The 16,790-nt window shown below is 58.6% G+C and overlaps 1 protein-coding gene across 1 annotated transcript in view; it reads left to right on the top strand.

The window, feature by feature from the left end:
• Window positions 1-2,775, top strand: part of ADCY1 (adenylate cyclase 1) — a 43,613-nt gene extending 40,838 nt beyond the window's left edge. The window contains exons 19-20 of the mRNA XM_058678243.1: window positions 167-291; window positions 1,398-2,775. Of these exons, the coding sequence (XP_058534226.1) occupies window positions 167-291; window positions 1,398-1,700 (428 nt within the window). The 3' untranslated portion in view covers window positions 1,701-2,775. The remainder of the gene's footprint in view (window positions 1-166; window positions 292-1,397) is intronic.
• The last annotated feature ends 14,015 nt before the right edge of the window (window positions 2,776-16,790 follow it).

Raw genomic sequence — 16,790 nt, 5'->3', positions numbered from 1 at the left:
GTGAGACTGGGGGACTCCCTGCTTAGGGTGGCGCCCCATGCCACTTGACCCCACAGGGAGCTGCCTTTTTGCTGCCAGGCATGGTGTCTGGGTCAGGGTTGCCCCAACAGGTGTGTGAGGCACTGGTGCAGCTGACTGTGGCTGCACATGCCTGGCTGTCTTGCAGGCATTAATGTGGGCCCTGTGGTAGCTGGGGTGATCGGCGCTCGTCGACCACAGTATGACATCTGGGGGAACACAGTCAACGTGGCTAGTCGGATGGACAGCACTGGGGTCCAGGGCCGAATCCAGGTCAGTTCCCCAAAACACCTTCCGGATACAAGCATCCCTTCTGCTGGCGGGGAAGTCAAGGACTGGAGGTTCTGTGCAGCGCAGGGCTGGAATTTGCTGTCAGGCACGTGTGTGGCCACAGTGGTGTCCTGTGGGTGCCAGGTGCTGCCCAGCATCCTCCTGTCCTGGGCCCGGTTCTATGCTGCCATGGGCAGGGAGGGTTGGCAGAGTGTCTGCTAGATCCCAGGAACCCCTGGGCTGCTCAGGTGGGACACAAACTGGCACCTGTAACCCTCCCCCCCCCACTGGGAAGGCTCAGCAGGTGCACAAGCAGCCACATATGCGCTTCAGCTGGTCTCTGGGGCCTTGTGGCAGTGGGGCAGGGCTTGCCAGGTAGGGCTGGTCCCTCTTGCTAGGCCACCAGCCACAGAGGCGGTGTCTGGTTCCACTCCTGGCAGCAGCAGCCACAGCTGTCGCTGTGTGTGTCCAGCTGGGCACTGTTCCCTCAGCATCCTGCACCTGGCTAGGTCACCCTGTGCAACCTGCTGGGTGCAGGTGCTTGCCCAGTCTGTGGGGAGGGGAGAACGGGGCAGTGGCTGGCACAGCAGCCAGCATGGCTTCCTGCCGAGGAGGTCACCAGGTTGCTCCTTGGTCACTCTTCGCCAACCTCTTGGAACTGGTGCCTTGGCTGGAACCTCGGTTCAGCAGTTCAGCTGGGACAACAGGGAGGGAAGAAAGCGGCCCCAGGATGGAGCAGGCCTGGTTGCAGGATGGGGTCCAGGGGAATGTGTGTGCTTCCTTGTCTTGTATCTGCTCTGTGAGCTGGAGCATGGCCATGGCAGCTCAACTTGATCCCTGTGTGTTGAAGTGCCCCAGGTCCTGCTCCCAGCTCAGAGAAGGTCGCTTCTGCCATCTGTTCAAGGACAGGAAGCCAATCCCCCTGGCTGCCTCCGGACCCTTCCACATGCCCTGGGTGGTTGCTACAGAGTCTTAACCATCTTAAGGAGTGAAGGAGCAATTGTGGCAGGAGTTGAAGCCTGCACAGACAGGGCCAGAGGAGGGGTGGAATGTTCTGGGATGTTCTGCCCCAGCATGACCCTCCCACTGGCTTCTGTCTGCCCCCACAGGTGACAGAGGACGTTCACCGGCTGTTGAAACGGTGCCCTTACCACTTTGTGTGCCGAGGCAAAGTCAGCGTGAAGGGCAAGGGGGAGATGCTCACCTACTTCCTGGAAGGCAGAACTGATGGAAACGGCCCCGGCGCCCGGTCCCTGCCCTTGGACCAGAGGCTGTGTCCTTACGGGAGAGGCGGCCTCCAGGGCAGGCGGCCCCCCCTGGGCCCTGCGGCCAGGCCCCCCCTGGGTCCTGGGCTCCCTCCACAGCCTGCCGGCCAGTGCCTGCCCCCCGCAGCTGCTGGAAAGGAAGCTTAGAAGGGCCCAGGCCAGCTGCTGGGTGCGCACACAGGGCGAGAACACTGCAGGCCACACAGGCTGCCGTGGCTCTGGCCAGGACCAGCTGGACGTGCCACGTAGGGAGCCAGTGTCCTGGCTGTAGCAGGGGGCCATTGGGGCATGACCTGAGGGCCAGCAGGAGCCCTGCCTGTGCCAGCCTCCCCCTTGGGGACTTGAGTATCCCTGCCTGTTTTCAGTGGACCTGCCTTTAAAAGCCTCTGCCAGCCTCATCAGGAGGGTGTAAAGTTTGCCTGGCCACAACTGGGGAAACCCAAGACAGCTCATGTTTGCCTGCCTGAGGGTCTCCCGGCTCCAGCCACAAGCAGCAGCCGCAAGAGCCGTGGGGCAGTTCTGGCCTGCTGGACAGGGACCCAAGGCCTGGACTGCTCACCCGTGGGTGCAGCTTGGGGCCGGGTGGTCTCAGAGGGGACCAAGAGGAGAGAACTAAGATGTGCCTCTCACTGTGTGAAAGTGGGGGCTTTTTCTTCTTTTTTTTGGCCGAGACCCAGGGTGGATCTTAGGGAAGGGGAGTGGGTAGTGCCGCTGCCTCATGTCCAGCGTTGTGGTTGTCAGTTGCACAGTCTGTCTGTGCGTGCTGCACCTGCTGGCCAGGGACATTGCCTTGTGTTGTTGCTGTGTTCTATGGAGAGGGGCAGCTTGGTCCTGCCCTTCTTGCCATGTCTGGGACCCTGTGCCATCAGAGCAGGCAGGTGCCCTTGCTGAAGATGGTGGGTGTTTCAGTGCAGTGTGGGCGGGGCCCCCTGCTTGGGGAGGGATCCACTGGTGATTCTGATGGCTGAGCCCCCTGCTGTCTTGGGGATTGCTTTGAAGATGAGAGTGTGGGGGCACTGCTGGGTTTAGGTGGTCAGATGGAGCCAGGTGAGTTCAGACCTCTGGATGGGAGGGAGGGTGACGTCGTGGGGATGTTGGGAGGCCTGTGGCTCAGAGGGGCAGCTAGAAGGCTGGCGTGGAGCTTCTGCCCTGTTCATGGCTGCTGGGCTTGGGGCCTCTCTTCCCTGCTTCCCTTCCTGGGCATCCAAGGTGAGCACGGAGCACCCCCGTGGCATGCAGAGCTGTATGTGGCCCCCATTGTGCGTGGATCCGGTCAGGGTGGTGTTCCCTGGTGAAGCTGCATGGGGAGGCCGGGTGGCTTTGCCAGGTGGCGTGTGGTGATTGAGGTCAGTTGAGTGCATATTCAGTACTGAGTGGTGATTGTGGCTGAATGGCACTGGGAATGGGGTGAGGGAGCTGTGTGTGGGGTCTCTGCCTGTGTGCCCCGAGGCTGGGGAACCTCAGGGGCCAGGTGGGACCTGGGAGGAGGCCTGTCCCTTCTCCTTTGTATTGGGCATGGCTGACTCTGCACTTGGAGGATGAAGGTGGCAGCTTCGTCTTCCTCCAGGTTTTGAACTTGCAGACTGTGGACGTGGGTTCTGGGACGGGACAGGCTGCCCCAGGCCTGACAAGGTGTGGCAGGAAGTGGTGTTGACCTGAAGCTCCCACTGAGGGCTGGGGTCATCTGGTAAGCCTGGCCCTTGGAACCCAGGGGCTGGGAATGCCTCCTGCTTGGGGGCAATGGCCTGTCCTTTCTGTCCTCTTCCCATCGGGTTTCCTCATTCTGTCCCTACCATGAGGTGTGAGCAGTGTGTGGTGGTCAGGGTCTTCGTTGCTCAGAACCCGGTCTGCAGGCCGGGGCCGCTGCCTCCACTGCCGTGTATTCGGAGAGTCAAGGCCACCTCCTGTCCCTGGCACAGCCTGGTCGTTTCTGTGTGCCCAGTGCTGTTGTGGGCCCAGGCTAGCCAGGTGTGCGTGTCAGAGAGGGGATGGAGAAGTGACCCCTCAAATGCCTGTGGCTGTGCTGTGTCCACAGCAGAAGGGAGGTGAGGGCCTGTCTTGTGTGTAGGTGTGAGAACCCCTCCTTTCAGGCTGTCCAGGGAGGTGTGTGGGGGGCTGGGAGGAACTCTGGAGGTGATGGGACAGGGACTGAGCCCTGGGGGGTGGGAAGATCCAGGCAGTGGTGCTGCTGTGCTTGAACCTGGGGCTCCCACTGCCACAGCAGCCACGCTCCACAGCAGCTGGAGGAGGCAGTGTCCCTAGAGCATCAGGGACACCGAGACTTGATTCGTAGGACTCTGGGCACAGCTGGACACGTGTGTATGTGTGCAGTGCCACAGGGACCTGGGCAGCAGCCCTGGGCAGATCCACTCCTCCCAGCATCAGCAGCTCCAAACCCAGCCCACCTCCTGCGTGCTCAGCAGCAGGCTTAGCCATATGTTTCAAGGGGCTGGGGGAAAAGGCCTGTTCCTTTTTATTTACAAAAACTGTATGATACTGCCTTATTTACTTTGAACCTTGTACAGTATCCATGTACAAACAGCCCTGCGTGTAGGATTCTCTCGGTTCCTTCTTGTAAGATGCTGTGTAAATAGTGTACCTGCTGCAGGCACTGCCTGCACACTCGTACCAAACCCGAGGAAGAACCTGGCACCAGACACCCTGCTCGGTGGGACACTGTGGGTCTTCGGTGCCCCTCGCATGCCTCCTGTGCCTCTGCCCTCCATGAGGACACGCCCCCGATGCTTCCACCCTGGGCACCTGTGCCCCACGGCAGCCGAGCCGCCATCCCAGGTTTCTGACTCCAACCAAGCCCTCAGGGTTTCTAGACCCTTCTGTCAGAGAAGCAATAATCCCAACTCCACCTGTCCAGACGAGTCTGCCCAGAGATGAGCCACACTCACACACACACGTGCGTGCATAGCTGTGTGACCCCCCATCCTCTGCACACTTCGTGTTCCAGCAGGTGAGCACAGTGTGGGCACCTGACCTTCATGCCCTTGGCTTCATCTGGGGGAGGCGGCTGGGGAGCCCTTCCTCCACCCAGGACCCAATTCTGTCCTATGGGCCAGGCTGCTGCTTGTAAGAGCGAGGTAGCAGGAAGAGGCCTGGAGGGGTCTCAGCCAGGTGGGTTTGAGTAAGTGAACAGCAGGAGAAGCAGGGAGGAATGGTTTGGTTGAGGCAGGCTGTGAGGTCCTAACGCTGGCCTGGGCCGTGGTTGCACAGGTTTGTATTGGTCTTTCGAGCTGTGTGAGGGGACTATCTGGTTGTCCCCAGGGAGTCTGTGGCCCACAGGGGCCCTTTCCAGTTGCATCCACAGCCTTGGCAGAGGGGACACTCAGGCCATGAGTTAGGAAACTGTGTAGAGGAATGTCTGCCTGCAAAGCTGGGGCTTCTTAGATGACAGTGGATCTCAGAGCGCTTGTCTTGGGACACATAGAGACCTGTGGTCACAGACCTGACCACCCTCAAGTGGCATGGGTTCTTGGGGCCCTGAGCTGCTCACCACCATCTTGGCGGGTTCCTGTAGAAATTGCTTCAATTGTGAGAGGATGAACTGCAGGTGACCCGGTGTGTACCAGCCCTGGCTTTCTGTTGGCCCGTGGCTCCACAGGCCAGGGTGTTGGGAGCCTGCCCAGAACTGGATATGTGTCCGATGGAAGGGATTGTGGAGCCTGGGGCAGGCCTGGCTGTAGCAACAGAACCCTCCCGCTCAGCCTCCAAACTGAGCTTGGGGCAGTGAGTGAGTGAGAGAGACAGAGACAAACTGGATCTCAGAAAGCTGAGATCTCTATCTGCCCACGAATCACAAGGCATTTGGCCAGGGAGGGCGTGGCTGGGTGTGTGGTGGAGCATCAGGTGGCTTCTCCCTCCTGTGCCACAGGTGGATGTCCTGGCTGGAGCCCCTGAGCCGGGGTGGAGGGGTGAGGGCCTTGTGCACTGCTGGTGGGCAGGGCTATGGAGTTCAGTCCTCCTTCTGGTTCTGCTGTGCCCTCTCTGCACTAGGGGCAGGGGTGTTGGAATGGCTGGGAGCATGTCTTCCAGGGCAGCCAGGGCAGGGTCTCTGGCAGGGTTAGGTGCCCTGGGAGCTCAGAGCCTTTCGGGGCTGCATCAGTATGGGGACCTGCAGGGATACTCAGAAGGTATTGGTTTCCTGCTGTGTCCTCATGTTCCTGCTCTTGCTGGGGCAGGCAAGACGGGCAATGGGTCGTGGTGAGACCCGTCACTTTAGTCTGTTCTGTAAGCCCCATCTACCCCCCAACCAACCTGAGCTATGTGCCGCCGGTTGATGCCCAGACACCTGTTGCTTTCAGTTCCCTGAAAGTTTACTTCCTTGTGTTCCAGTCAGATCTCACTGTCTGGAACATAATAGGTCCAGTGGAGGCCATGCTGCAGGCCAGTGGGAGGGCACACACCTTCATCTGCACATGTGTGTTGTGTGCGTGTGTGTACCTGTAGCACTGATATGTGTGTTCTGCACACATGTGCATGTCAAAGTGTGCTACACAAACATGCACCACACATACATGTTGGAAACATGTCTCACATGTGAATGTGCCTACATGGGTCATTTGTGCATGTCTGCATGTGTATTTTGAGGGATTGCGTGTGCGCGTATAAGCACGTGTGGCAGTCTTGTACACCCTCACCTGTGTCATGCATGTGTCAGCATGGGCAATGAAAATCACTTATTCCTGGGATTAAGACAAATTCACTTAAGGAACACAGTTGTATTATCAGCCAGCTATGATGACCACGTGGGGTGTTTAGGGATCCCGTTGCCCTGTGTCCAACTCAATTTCCCTGGAAAACCCTTCTTGTTGGAGCAACAGGGCAGGGCAGGGCAGGGCAGGCCCCTGAGAGAGTGTCAGCGTTGCTGAGCTCCCCACGGCAGCCACACTTCAGGTCTCTTTCTGACTTTTGAAGCATGAAGCTCTGCTTAATACCAGCGCTAACGTCTGGGGACGTTGGGGCATGGACTGGTCCACTGCTGTGTGGAAGCCAGGGAGCGCACATCAGGTGGGTGTGGCTGCCGGGATCCCCGGAGCCCCACCCGTCTCTCTTCCTAGGCCCTCCCTCTGAGACTGTCCACTCCCATTTAGGTGTGCAGGCAGGTGGGGCGCGAGGGGGAGAGGAACAGATGGCCCCCTGGGATATGGGGTCTCAGCTGGCTGGACAAAGCACCTTGGAAATCAGAGCTGTGGGTGCCACGCTCTGGCCCCCCCCGCGTGTCCTCAGCCCCTGCAGCCTGCATTGTTTCAGGCTGGGGAATGGGCATCTTTTTCTCCAGGTCTGGGAATCACCACGCAGTACCCAGATTCCTGCCCTCTTGTGTAGTGAACAGGTCTCCAGTAGACCATCTTGGCTGGGTGACTCTGGGTCTTGGTGCTCCTGTTCAGGAGCCGTGGAGAGACTGGAGGTGTGGAGGGGGAGGTTACACCTTGCCGTGCTGTCTCCTGTGGAGGACCTGGGAGGCGAGCTTGGTGACAGCCCTGGGAAGCAGGACTACACTGTACCTCCTGTGTGTCGCATCCTGGCATCTCTCTTCCTTTCGCAGCCTCTGCAGACCTCACAGTGGGTATTGTACTCCAGTGTTGGGGTGGCAGTGCCCCCTGGCAGGAGGGCTCTCTGTGCAGCTAGCGCTCTTTCTGGGCAAGGCCAGCTCCGGGGCCTACCCCGGGTGCACTGAGCCATACACTCCTCTACCGGAAACCCCTCCCAGCAGGGAAACAGCAGTGGGCTTGAGAGCTCGCTGCCTTGTCGGCATACACTTTAGGTTCCAAAGCTTTGCAGGTGTACAGCCTGGTGTCCAAGAAGTTCTTTAACAAGGGAGAGCTGCCCTCTGCCTCAGGGGAGGGGTCGGCTCTGACATCAGACAGGGAGGGAGCCCAGCATCCCCCCCCCCCAATCCAGCTGCAGGGTCAAGAATTCCTGTTTAATCAGAGGCATATGCTAGATGAGCTCCAGGACCTCGGTGGCATCTCTCAGGCTCAGCCAACTCACGGGGCCGGCAGTGAGCACAGTCGCCCTGAGTGTCCACCCACAGCCACTGCCTCCCATGCAGAGCAGTGGGGAGGTGGCCCACAGCAGCCAGAACCTGGATTTTTTTCACCTCCCACCAGCAAGCGCCACTCACCCTGGGGCCCTGGGCACTTGAAGCTCAAGTCTCAGGGGACCCTTCCCCCAAGCGGGGGTCTTGAGGAAGTCCACTGCTGCCTCCAGCACACACCGGGAGTGCCAGCACCTCCTGCCACCCGGTGCATGCCTGCCCGGTGTGGGGGTGGCATCCGGTGTCGCCTTCATTCCTATTCAAACCGTGTATGTGCAAGCCATCAGCACTGCGGGTCTGCATGCCGTAAGGTCCTTGATGGGCGGAGTTGAGTTTGAATTAAAAATCACGTAGCATGCACAGAGGCACAGGCCTAAGTCTGCTCTGAGCCACCTGCCACGGCAAAGGCCGTGCAGCCTGCACATTGCGTGGCCCGTGCACTTATGCACCGTCTCCCCCCTTGTGCACGGAGGAATGTGACATCACCACCCTGCGTCCTCAGTAGATTCCATCCCGACTTCAGGTCGGGTCCCCAGCCCGCTTCCAGACTTACCCGTTGACAAAATTGTGTGAGCCCCTGCATCCTGGGTTTTCCCAGAGGGGCTTGTGGTCCTCGCCGAGATGGGGGTACGTCGTGGGCAAGGGGCTGTGGCACCCTGCGCACGCTGCTCTCCAAGTGACGGTCACTCCGTCTCACTGGGTAACTTCTCCTGATAGATTTGTATGATCAATACGGGTCTATTTTTATGTCAACACTGTAGAGCTCCTTCCAGTCTTTTTCAAGGTTGTTCAATTGAGACAAGTCATGGAATAATTTCTTATTTTTATTTCACAAAGTGGATGGCCTGATACGTTGTCTGTGAATGTACATTTCTTAACTGCAACTTTTGTACCAAGTGTTTGCACTAGACTTTCGGGAGTCTTATTTAACAAAAATAAAGGAAAAAAATTGCTTGACTAAGTCCTGTGGGTCTGGGGCTTTCAGGGATCTTGCATCCTTTGTGTGGCTTTGGAGTTCGTTGTTATACGGCGTACAAAGAGCTGCCCTTGGCCCCACACGTGGTGCCTACAGGAGCACATTCTATCTGCTGTATTATTCCCAAATGGCCATAGTGCCTGGGGCTTGGCTGAGCCCAAGCTGAGGGCTGGAGCTCATGCCAGGTCTCCCAGTTGGGTGCCAGGAGTCGGCAGCCTGAGGCAGGCCCCCAGGGTGGATGGAGGTCTCAGCTGCTGGCCGAGTGCCTGCCCCATATCCTGAGCTGTACTCATGGCTTACCTCTGATATTCCCTTACTGTGGCATCGTTGCTCCTGCCCAGGGTTTGGCGATGGATTCCTTCTTGTTTCTCTTGAACCTTGCGTCTCCTTGAAGAGACAGGCAGGCTTGGCTGGTCAATCCCCTTCAGCGTTGAAGACATCTCAGTCGTGTTAGCCAATGATGTGTCTGTTGGCAGGTCTGAGATCAGTAGAGTTGTTTTCCCCAGGATGCTGTCTTGCGGTTCCCAGGGGAGCCCCTGGAGCATACACGTGTGTGCATATGCGTATTTGTGCTTGTATAGACCCAGCTCTGTCCTTGGGAGAGGAGTGGGCAGGAATGAAACACACGTGCACGTGGAGCCTAGCAGGAACTGCCTCTGTGTTCTGGGGCGGGTGTGCGAGGGTTATGAGCTGGGTGGGACTGGGGCTGTGTCTGCAGTCGGGATGTGTTGGGGGCCTAGTCTCTGTCAAGCTATCCCCAAAGCCTTCCGTGAGTCCCAGCTCAAAGCCATTTCATGAGCTGCTCACGCAGTCACTGCTAAGTTCGCCTGTGAAACTGGCCACTACACATGGAAAACACAGTCATTCTTCACTGGCCTCACACCTTCAAGTCAGATCCTAGCAAAGGGTTGTTGTTTTAAGTCTTTGTGCAAAGAGCAACCCTGCCATAGAAAATAATCCAAAGGGCACGAGTGGCATTCTGAGAAACTGCTAAGCGGGACACACTTGGACACTTGAGCTCCACGCAACTGTTGAAGAAGGGCCGGCCAGCTCAGGACATGCCTTCTACATCCACCTGCTCATGTGCTGACCATTGTAAAGGATGAAGGTCTAAGGTAGGCCTCTCTGAGGTCACACCTGTACCTGCTCACAGCCCAATAAAATCACCTCTGGCATGGAGCCTGATGGAGGGGCAGGGACAACAACAAACCCTTGTGCCCAAGTGGGCATCGCGGTCAGCCATCTCAGCGGGAACTCAGGTTCAACATGAGGCAGAATCCTAATGTTGCCCTCCCCGTATCCTGAGCCCATGGAGGGACTGGAATGGTCCTCCTGGCTGGGATAGGTCTCACAGGAGCCTTTGGCATGGGGACTGGCTGGAGGTGGGAGAAGGTACAGGGCTTCCAAAGTGGAAAGTTTGGTCTGGCCTTTGGGGGCTGGGAGGCTGGGGAGGCCAGGTGGTGAGGAACTCGAGGATTCTGGACAAGCATGGCAGTCCCCCTGCCACCCCGACCCCCAGATGAGACAGAGCCTGGGCTGTGCCCTCCAAGCTGTTTTGCAGGTGGGTTTCTGAGTGGCCTCCTCTCAGCCGCACTTGAGAACCGCCCTGGAGCCCAGGACTGAGAGGCACAGGGGGTAGGGGAACAGGGGGTTGCTGGTTGGGTGGCCAGTGACAGAGCCGAGTTTACAGCATCTGCTGCACAGCCACACAACACCAGAACACTGCAGGAGCTGACTGTGATGGGCACTGCGTGGGGCTGCTGTGCTGGGGTAGGGGGTGAGCCACTGCCATGAGACTGGCATCCTCCAGAGCGCCTGTCCCGACCCTCTCACATCCCTGGGAAGGGAGGGGGCAGATGGCTGTGTGGCTGCCAATGAGACGGTTTGATCACAGGAGCCTTCGCCATGGGACATTGGCAGCTCCTACCGTCCTGGTCCCCGAGCCATGTTCAGTAGCTGCGATGTGTGACTCCGGCATGTGTGTGGAAATGGGGTCTTCATTTTAGTTGGAAAGATTATTGTAATGGAGACTAGAAGGAATAAGTGCTTAGACTTCTTGGAGCTCTAGAGACACCATACAGCCAAAAATGCGTTTCTCCTGCACATAGGTTGTTAAGTGTGATTTCTGCCAAATACAAGGGTCTGTACACATCTTGAAGGTAAGGAAGTGCTTCCTCCCACAAATAGCACAAATGAGAGCCATCCAGCTCCAAGCAGGCACCTGGGCCCGCCGCAGGGCCACTGCCCATTCGTCCTCCCAAGATGTCCCTGCCTCGGAGCCCAGCTGCTCCCCTCACCTGGGCTGGTAGCACCAATGGCAGTCACACAGCGTCCCTGTCTCCCTGTCCTCAACTCACAGCGTCCCGGCTCCTGTCCCCATGACTCCAATTCCTACATGAGCCCAGAGAACCACATGCTGTCACGTACGTTAATGTACCAGGGACAACTACCTGGTCAGTTGAACAAATAAAAGGACATTTGAGGTACACTAAGAGATCATCTCAAACTCCCAGGAAGTCCTTGTTCACCTGACACCTCTCTCCGAGTGCCTGCTCCCCCTCCACCCCTGCCCCGACGCTCTCCCAACTTGAATCTCTTTGGAAAACGTCTGAGACAGAACCCACCAAGCCTTGATGCAGTCTTCCAGAACAGTTCTCACAGGAAGTTTATTTTCACAGATTGGGTTACTCTGAACAATTTACCTCTGCTGTGCAGTCATAGTTTTGGCACTTCCTTATATTCCTACTTGAAGGATAAACATTTGTCATTTAGTAAGTCTGACAGTTTTATAATCTGATAATTCAAAACTTCCACCAAAAGAAAGGAAACAACTTCAAGTCCATCTGTGCAGTGTGGGGCTGGCAGGTGCTTGGAGGGCCAGCGGCCCCAGCCTGGGCACTCTCCTCCAATGCAGCCTGAGGCATCCTCTGGGGCTGACTCGCCTGGCCACAGCACCCCCACCCCAGCTGCTTGCAGCCTGGCAGGAGGGCAGATCTCCTCTGGAGCTTGGTGTCGGGGTGGTGGTGCTGGTGTGGAGACAGTGGGGGCCATGTGGCTGCATGTGCCCGCTGGGAGCATCAGCCGAGCCAGGCCGAGCTGCAGAATGCTGGCGCAGCAGCACTGGGCAGACAGCCACGGGCCTCTCTCTGTGCTCAGCAGGGCCCAGCATGTGGTTAGCCCCACCAGTGCCAGGGCATGGGTTTCCTCAGGCACCAGCCACCTTCCTGCCCTTAGGGACCTGAACTTCGAAGGAGGGACCTGGAGTGACCTGTCCACTTGGCGGACAGAGAGGAGCCAGCATACCAGTTGTCCTCACAGTTATCTAAGAAAACCTAGGCCGGGCCACAGGGATGTCCCCGAGGGCAAAGCCTCGCTGCTGGCTTCTGTGACCTCGGGGGGCTCCCCCCTGCTATCAGGGAGCAGTCTTCGCACCCCTGGCCGGGGCCCAGGCGTTCACTCCACCTCCACGGTGAGCTCATGCTGCACGGCCTCCTCGATGTCCTGCAGCAGGCGCGTCTCCCACTGCCTCACTCGCTCCATCTGCACACAGGAGAGGCACCTCTGTCTTCCCTGAAGGCAGGCTGGGTCCTGGTGCCTCAAGCCTGTGATCCTCACCCAGGTGTAGCCACCAGGGAGAGGAAGTGCCCATCCAGCCAGGAGGCAGTCCTCCCCAATGTTCGCAGGGCTGCAGGACAGAGCAACTCCTGCTTGGTGGGGGAGGGGTGGCAGTCCCCGGCAGCATAGGTGATCAGAAGCTTTGTGGAGTGCAGGTGGGTCAGCTCTAGCCAGAGGCCATGCTGCCGTCACCTCGGAGCCCAGGATCAGAGACACAGCCTGCTGGGAAGCGGCAGGAAAAAGCCAGGGCACCGCCTAGCCTAGACTTTTCTGCCTCCCACCCGGGAGGTGGCTCCCAGGATTTCTGTAACAGACGGGGCTGTGACAGGAGCTGGGCTATTCCCACGTGCTGCCCTGCCCCCACCACTGAGCACGGGCAGCAGAGGCCAGGAGCAGCCGGGGACCCCAGGGCCGGCTCTCTGAGGGCAATGCTGAGCACCTGAGCTCATTTGAGCGGAGCCATTTCAGGTGGGGAAACCTTGACTTTAAGGCAGTGGGGCCTGGGGCAGCCCGTGTGGCTTCCCCTGCAGTGTGGTGGCACTATCTGCTGGACCACAGGACCACGGCGGTGGCAGCCATTGGAGGCAGGTGCTGAGAACCCATATCTGGGGCAGTGTCACTCCCCGACCATCTCAGGAACCCTGTTCCCCTCAAGGAAGTGGGGGGTAGGGCCTACCGCAGCAGCCCGTCCTGGCAGGTGGCGTCTACTCCTTTTGGCAGTGTTGGGAATCCCAGGCAGGCCTGTGTTGCCCAGCCAGTTCCTTGCTTGCGGCACTCCTGGCTGCTGCAGCTGAACCTCAGGGACCGACGTGCCCGGCTCTTCCCCTGGAGCAGAGAGATCTGAGGGGGCCCCTGAGGGCTGGCTGGATGCTCGGATGGTGGACAGCCGCCGCCTCCTCCTAGCAGTGGCCACGGGGCTGACCCCTGCTGGGTGGGACTCCAGGTCCTGGGAGGTGAGCACAGGCTCCAGGGACTCACTGAGGCAGGAGGCCCTGCCTTGGGACGGAGGGCTGCAGCCCAGGACCGGCCCCGCAGGGGTGCTGTGTGTAACGGGCTGTCTGGCAGGTGGGCTCATCTCTGGAGAAGGGCTCAGGGCTGGAACCTACAGGGTGAAGCAGCAGACCAGGGTATAAGAGAGGGCAGGGAGCCAACTGGGGCACCCCTGGGAGCAGCTGAGCACCCCTGAGGACAAACACCTGTGGTGCCAACATGGATCCCAGTACCAGGGGCCTCAGGGTGCTCAGAGCTGGTTACAAAGTCATCATCAGGGCGGTCAGCATGGGCCCTCACCTGGCACGGCATGGCACCTGCCCAACCTGTGCCGGGGTTTCCCCAGGTCGCCACTGCCCCTGGCTGAGACTCCGGGGAGCAGGATGGCCACCTGAACCCTCCACTGCACTGTCTCAACAGAACACCCCTGCCCCAAACCCTGCTGAAGTCCTGGCCAGGCCTGGGGTATGCTCTCCAGGCCTTGGAGGTAGAGTTTGGCTGGCCAGGTCATCATGTAGGGGTTCTAAGCCAAGTCATGGAGGACCCCAGGGTGCCTGTGTGGTCAGCCCCTGCAGGAGGGTAGCCAGGGCCGAGCTGCAGTCTTGCACCACTGTGGACCTGAGGGGTCCTCACTCTGCCTGAGGCCTGCCTTCCCCAGCACCCTTGCTCCCCAAGGTCCTGCAGCCCAACTGCCTCCTGTTCCAAAGCCTTTCCCTGTTACCTGTGTCCCGGGCTCCATCCTGTTTCTCGACCAGGCAGGGTTAGGGGATGGTGCTGGTGCTACCAGCCCCCAGAGTGCCAAGAAGTACCTGTGTGGCTCCTCCCATGCACGCCGACCGCGCAGGCGCTGGCTCGCCTGTGCTGAGTTTGTCTGATGAGCATGTGGATAAAGGTGCAGGGCAAGCTTGGCTGCCTACATGCGGAGGGCCTCCACCTGGCTGACCCCTCTAGCTGGCCCTGCTCAGGACTGGCAGGCGGTGCTCTGCAGCGGCCCTCAGAGATGGGCAGGAATCAGCACCAAGCTAACCCTTCTGCCAGCCCCTGATCACTGGGGCACCTCACACCTTGACCAGGGCCAGCCACCGCCTGGATGGCTTGCTGTCAGACATATGTCCAGTCTTCAGTGAGTTTGTAGAAAAGCTGTGTTAGCGTGCCTGGGCTTTGAATATTTTTGCCATTGAATTTCATCTTGGCTGCTTTTCTGGAGGACTCTGCTGGTGTTGGGCACCCAGCAGCTGGAGGTCAGAGAGCAGTGTTCACCCCTGCAGTGAAGGGGAAGACGAAGCCCAGGGTGTGTGTGTGGGGGGGGGCAGGGGGGCGTGATGTCCCCAACGTGGTCAGCAGGAGTCCAGGACTGTCTGATCCAAGCGCTCTGTACCCATCTTGATCTCTTATTTATTTATTTTTTTGAGATTTATTTTTATTGGAAAGGCAGATCAGATTTACAGAGAGAAGAGACAGAAAGATCTTCCCATCCACCGGTTCACACCTCAAGTGGCCGCGATGGGCAGAGCCGAGCCAATCTGAAGCCAGGAGCTTCTTCCGAGTTTCCCATGCAGGTGCAGGATCTCAAAGCTTTGAGATTGCTCTCCACAAGCAGGGAGCTGGATGGGAAGTGGAGCAACCAGGACACTGAACCGGCACTCATATAGAATCTGGCTGCATTGAAGATAAGGATTTAGCCACTGAGCTGGGCCCCTGTTCTCTTACATTATAAAAAAGTAAGGCTGCTACTCTGCCCCCTGGGTCCCAGGGAATCCAGCCACTGGCCCTGCCTCTGTGCACAAAGGAGTTTTGGGCAGGCAGGCACAGGCGGCTGCAGCAGGCACTGCAGTGTTCAGCCCAGGTGCCCATAGACCATCCTGACCGCCACTTTGAGGACACGGTCGGAGCCTGAGAGGCTGATTCCTGATGCCTGGGGCTGGCATGTAGGTCCAGAGGGCAGGGGTTTCCTTGGGACCCACCTGCTCTGTCCTGGTGGTGCAGAGTTGCCCAGCTGGGTGATGTGCAGAAAGTATGAATGTGGAAGGTGCTGGGAAGAAGGCTGGCGCCCCTGCTGGGGCTCTGGGAATGGAGCATTCCCAGGCAGTGAGCAGGGGACCACAGGGCCGAGCCAGAGGTTTTACCTATGGAATGCCAGTGCCATGGCCAACCCCCTGAGGGTTATCTTCAGGGGCCCAGCTGGGCACACCGCACACTGCAAGGACATTGAAGAAGTTCCTGTGGACAATTCTATAACGGAAGCAGAGCTTTGCAGCTGGTGATGTGTGTGTGTGTGTGTATAAATGAATGCATAGACTATGGGCAGGATGCGGTAGCATCAGTGACATCCAGCAGGCAAGTTGGGGTGGATTATAAATTCCCTTTCATATGTTTGTAAGAAGGTTGTGATGAGTAAGAGAATTCTAGCCAGGGGAGCTCCCTTGGCATGGTCCATTCCAGGGGAGGCTGACAGAGCAGGGGGGAGAGGCTTGGCCACGTCACCTGCTATGACTGAAGACGGGAAGGGCGAGGCATTGTCACATGGCAGGTGCGTTACAGCACAGCCCCTGGGGCCAGGGCAAGGTGAGACAGGTGCACATGACTGTGTCCCAAGTGCTACATGACCTGGGACAGTGGCCTGCAGAGAGCTCAGGCCACGTCCTGGTGTCTGGAGTCTGTCGGTCTTCTTGGTCATAGCCAAGAGCACTCCGCCCATGGAAATGAGGGTCAGACTTCAAGCAGAGGTGGTGAGCTTGTACTGGTGGGTCTGAGTATAGCAGGGCCAGGTGTGGTGGAAGCTCAGAGCAGAGACAAGGCCTCCCCAGGTGCACGGGACTGGGGACTGAGAACACTGGCTTCAGGCTTGGGGTCGTGTCTGCCTTCCCGTGTCATGGATCTCTAGACGGCTAGGTGGTGGTCCCAGCCTTGGTGGTCCTGACACGCAGTAGTCTGTGCGAGGGACACTCAGGAATGAGCTGAGGCCTGAGGGGAGATCTGTATCCATCCCGGGGTCCTGCAGGTGGCTGGGGTGTGGGCTTCTCCACAGGTGACCCCGTGGCACACAACGGTCTCCTAGGGTGGAGTTCCCAGGGTTCCCCCCCAAGGCCAGCCTGGAGTGGTGTCCTTCAGCAGACATGTGATGCACTCGGGCCCCTGGGGGCTGCCCAGTCTTCCAGAAGCACCTGTTCTCCTGGCTCCCACACCCCTCAAGCCCTCTGTGCTGGAGGACACTCTGAGTGAGTGAGGGACCAGAAGGTGTGGGGAGCCTGTGGTCAGATTCAGAGCCTGGGATCTGCATTTCCACCTGGGTTCCCAGGCAGCCTGAGGCTGGACTGTACCTACACACACATTCCCCATTAACTGAGGACCCAGAGGACCAGGGAACAGCTGTACCCTGAATCTGAGTGCTCGGGGATGGCCTGGCGTTAGTGGCCAGGCCTGTTAACCAGTCTCCTGGGCTCCGGCCCCTGGGCACTGGCTGGGACACCTCTGACTCCCCCTGTTCAGAACCTGGCTTGTTGATGTGACAAGAGCAGGGTGACTTTCCCGCCTTGGAGAGCGTGGGTTTGGGTTGTTTTGGTGCAGTTTGCACAGCGGTGCCCTTCAGCTGCCTGAGAGACAAGGC

This window comes from Ochotona princeps, chromosome 20, assembly GCF_030435755.1.
Source record: "Ochotona princeps isolate mOchPri1 chromosome 20, mOchPri1.hap1, whole genome shotgun sequence".
NCBI lineage: Eukaryota > Metazoa > Chordata > Mammalia > Lagomorpha > Ochotonidae > Ochotona > Ochotona princeps.
This window is presented reverse-complemented; position numbering and strand designations above follow the sequence as displayed.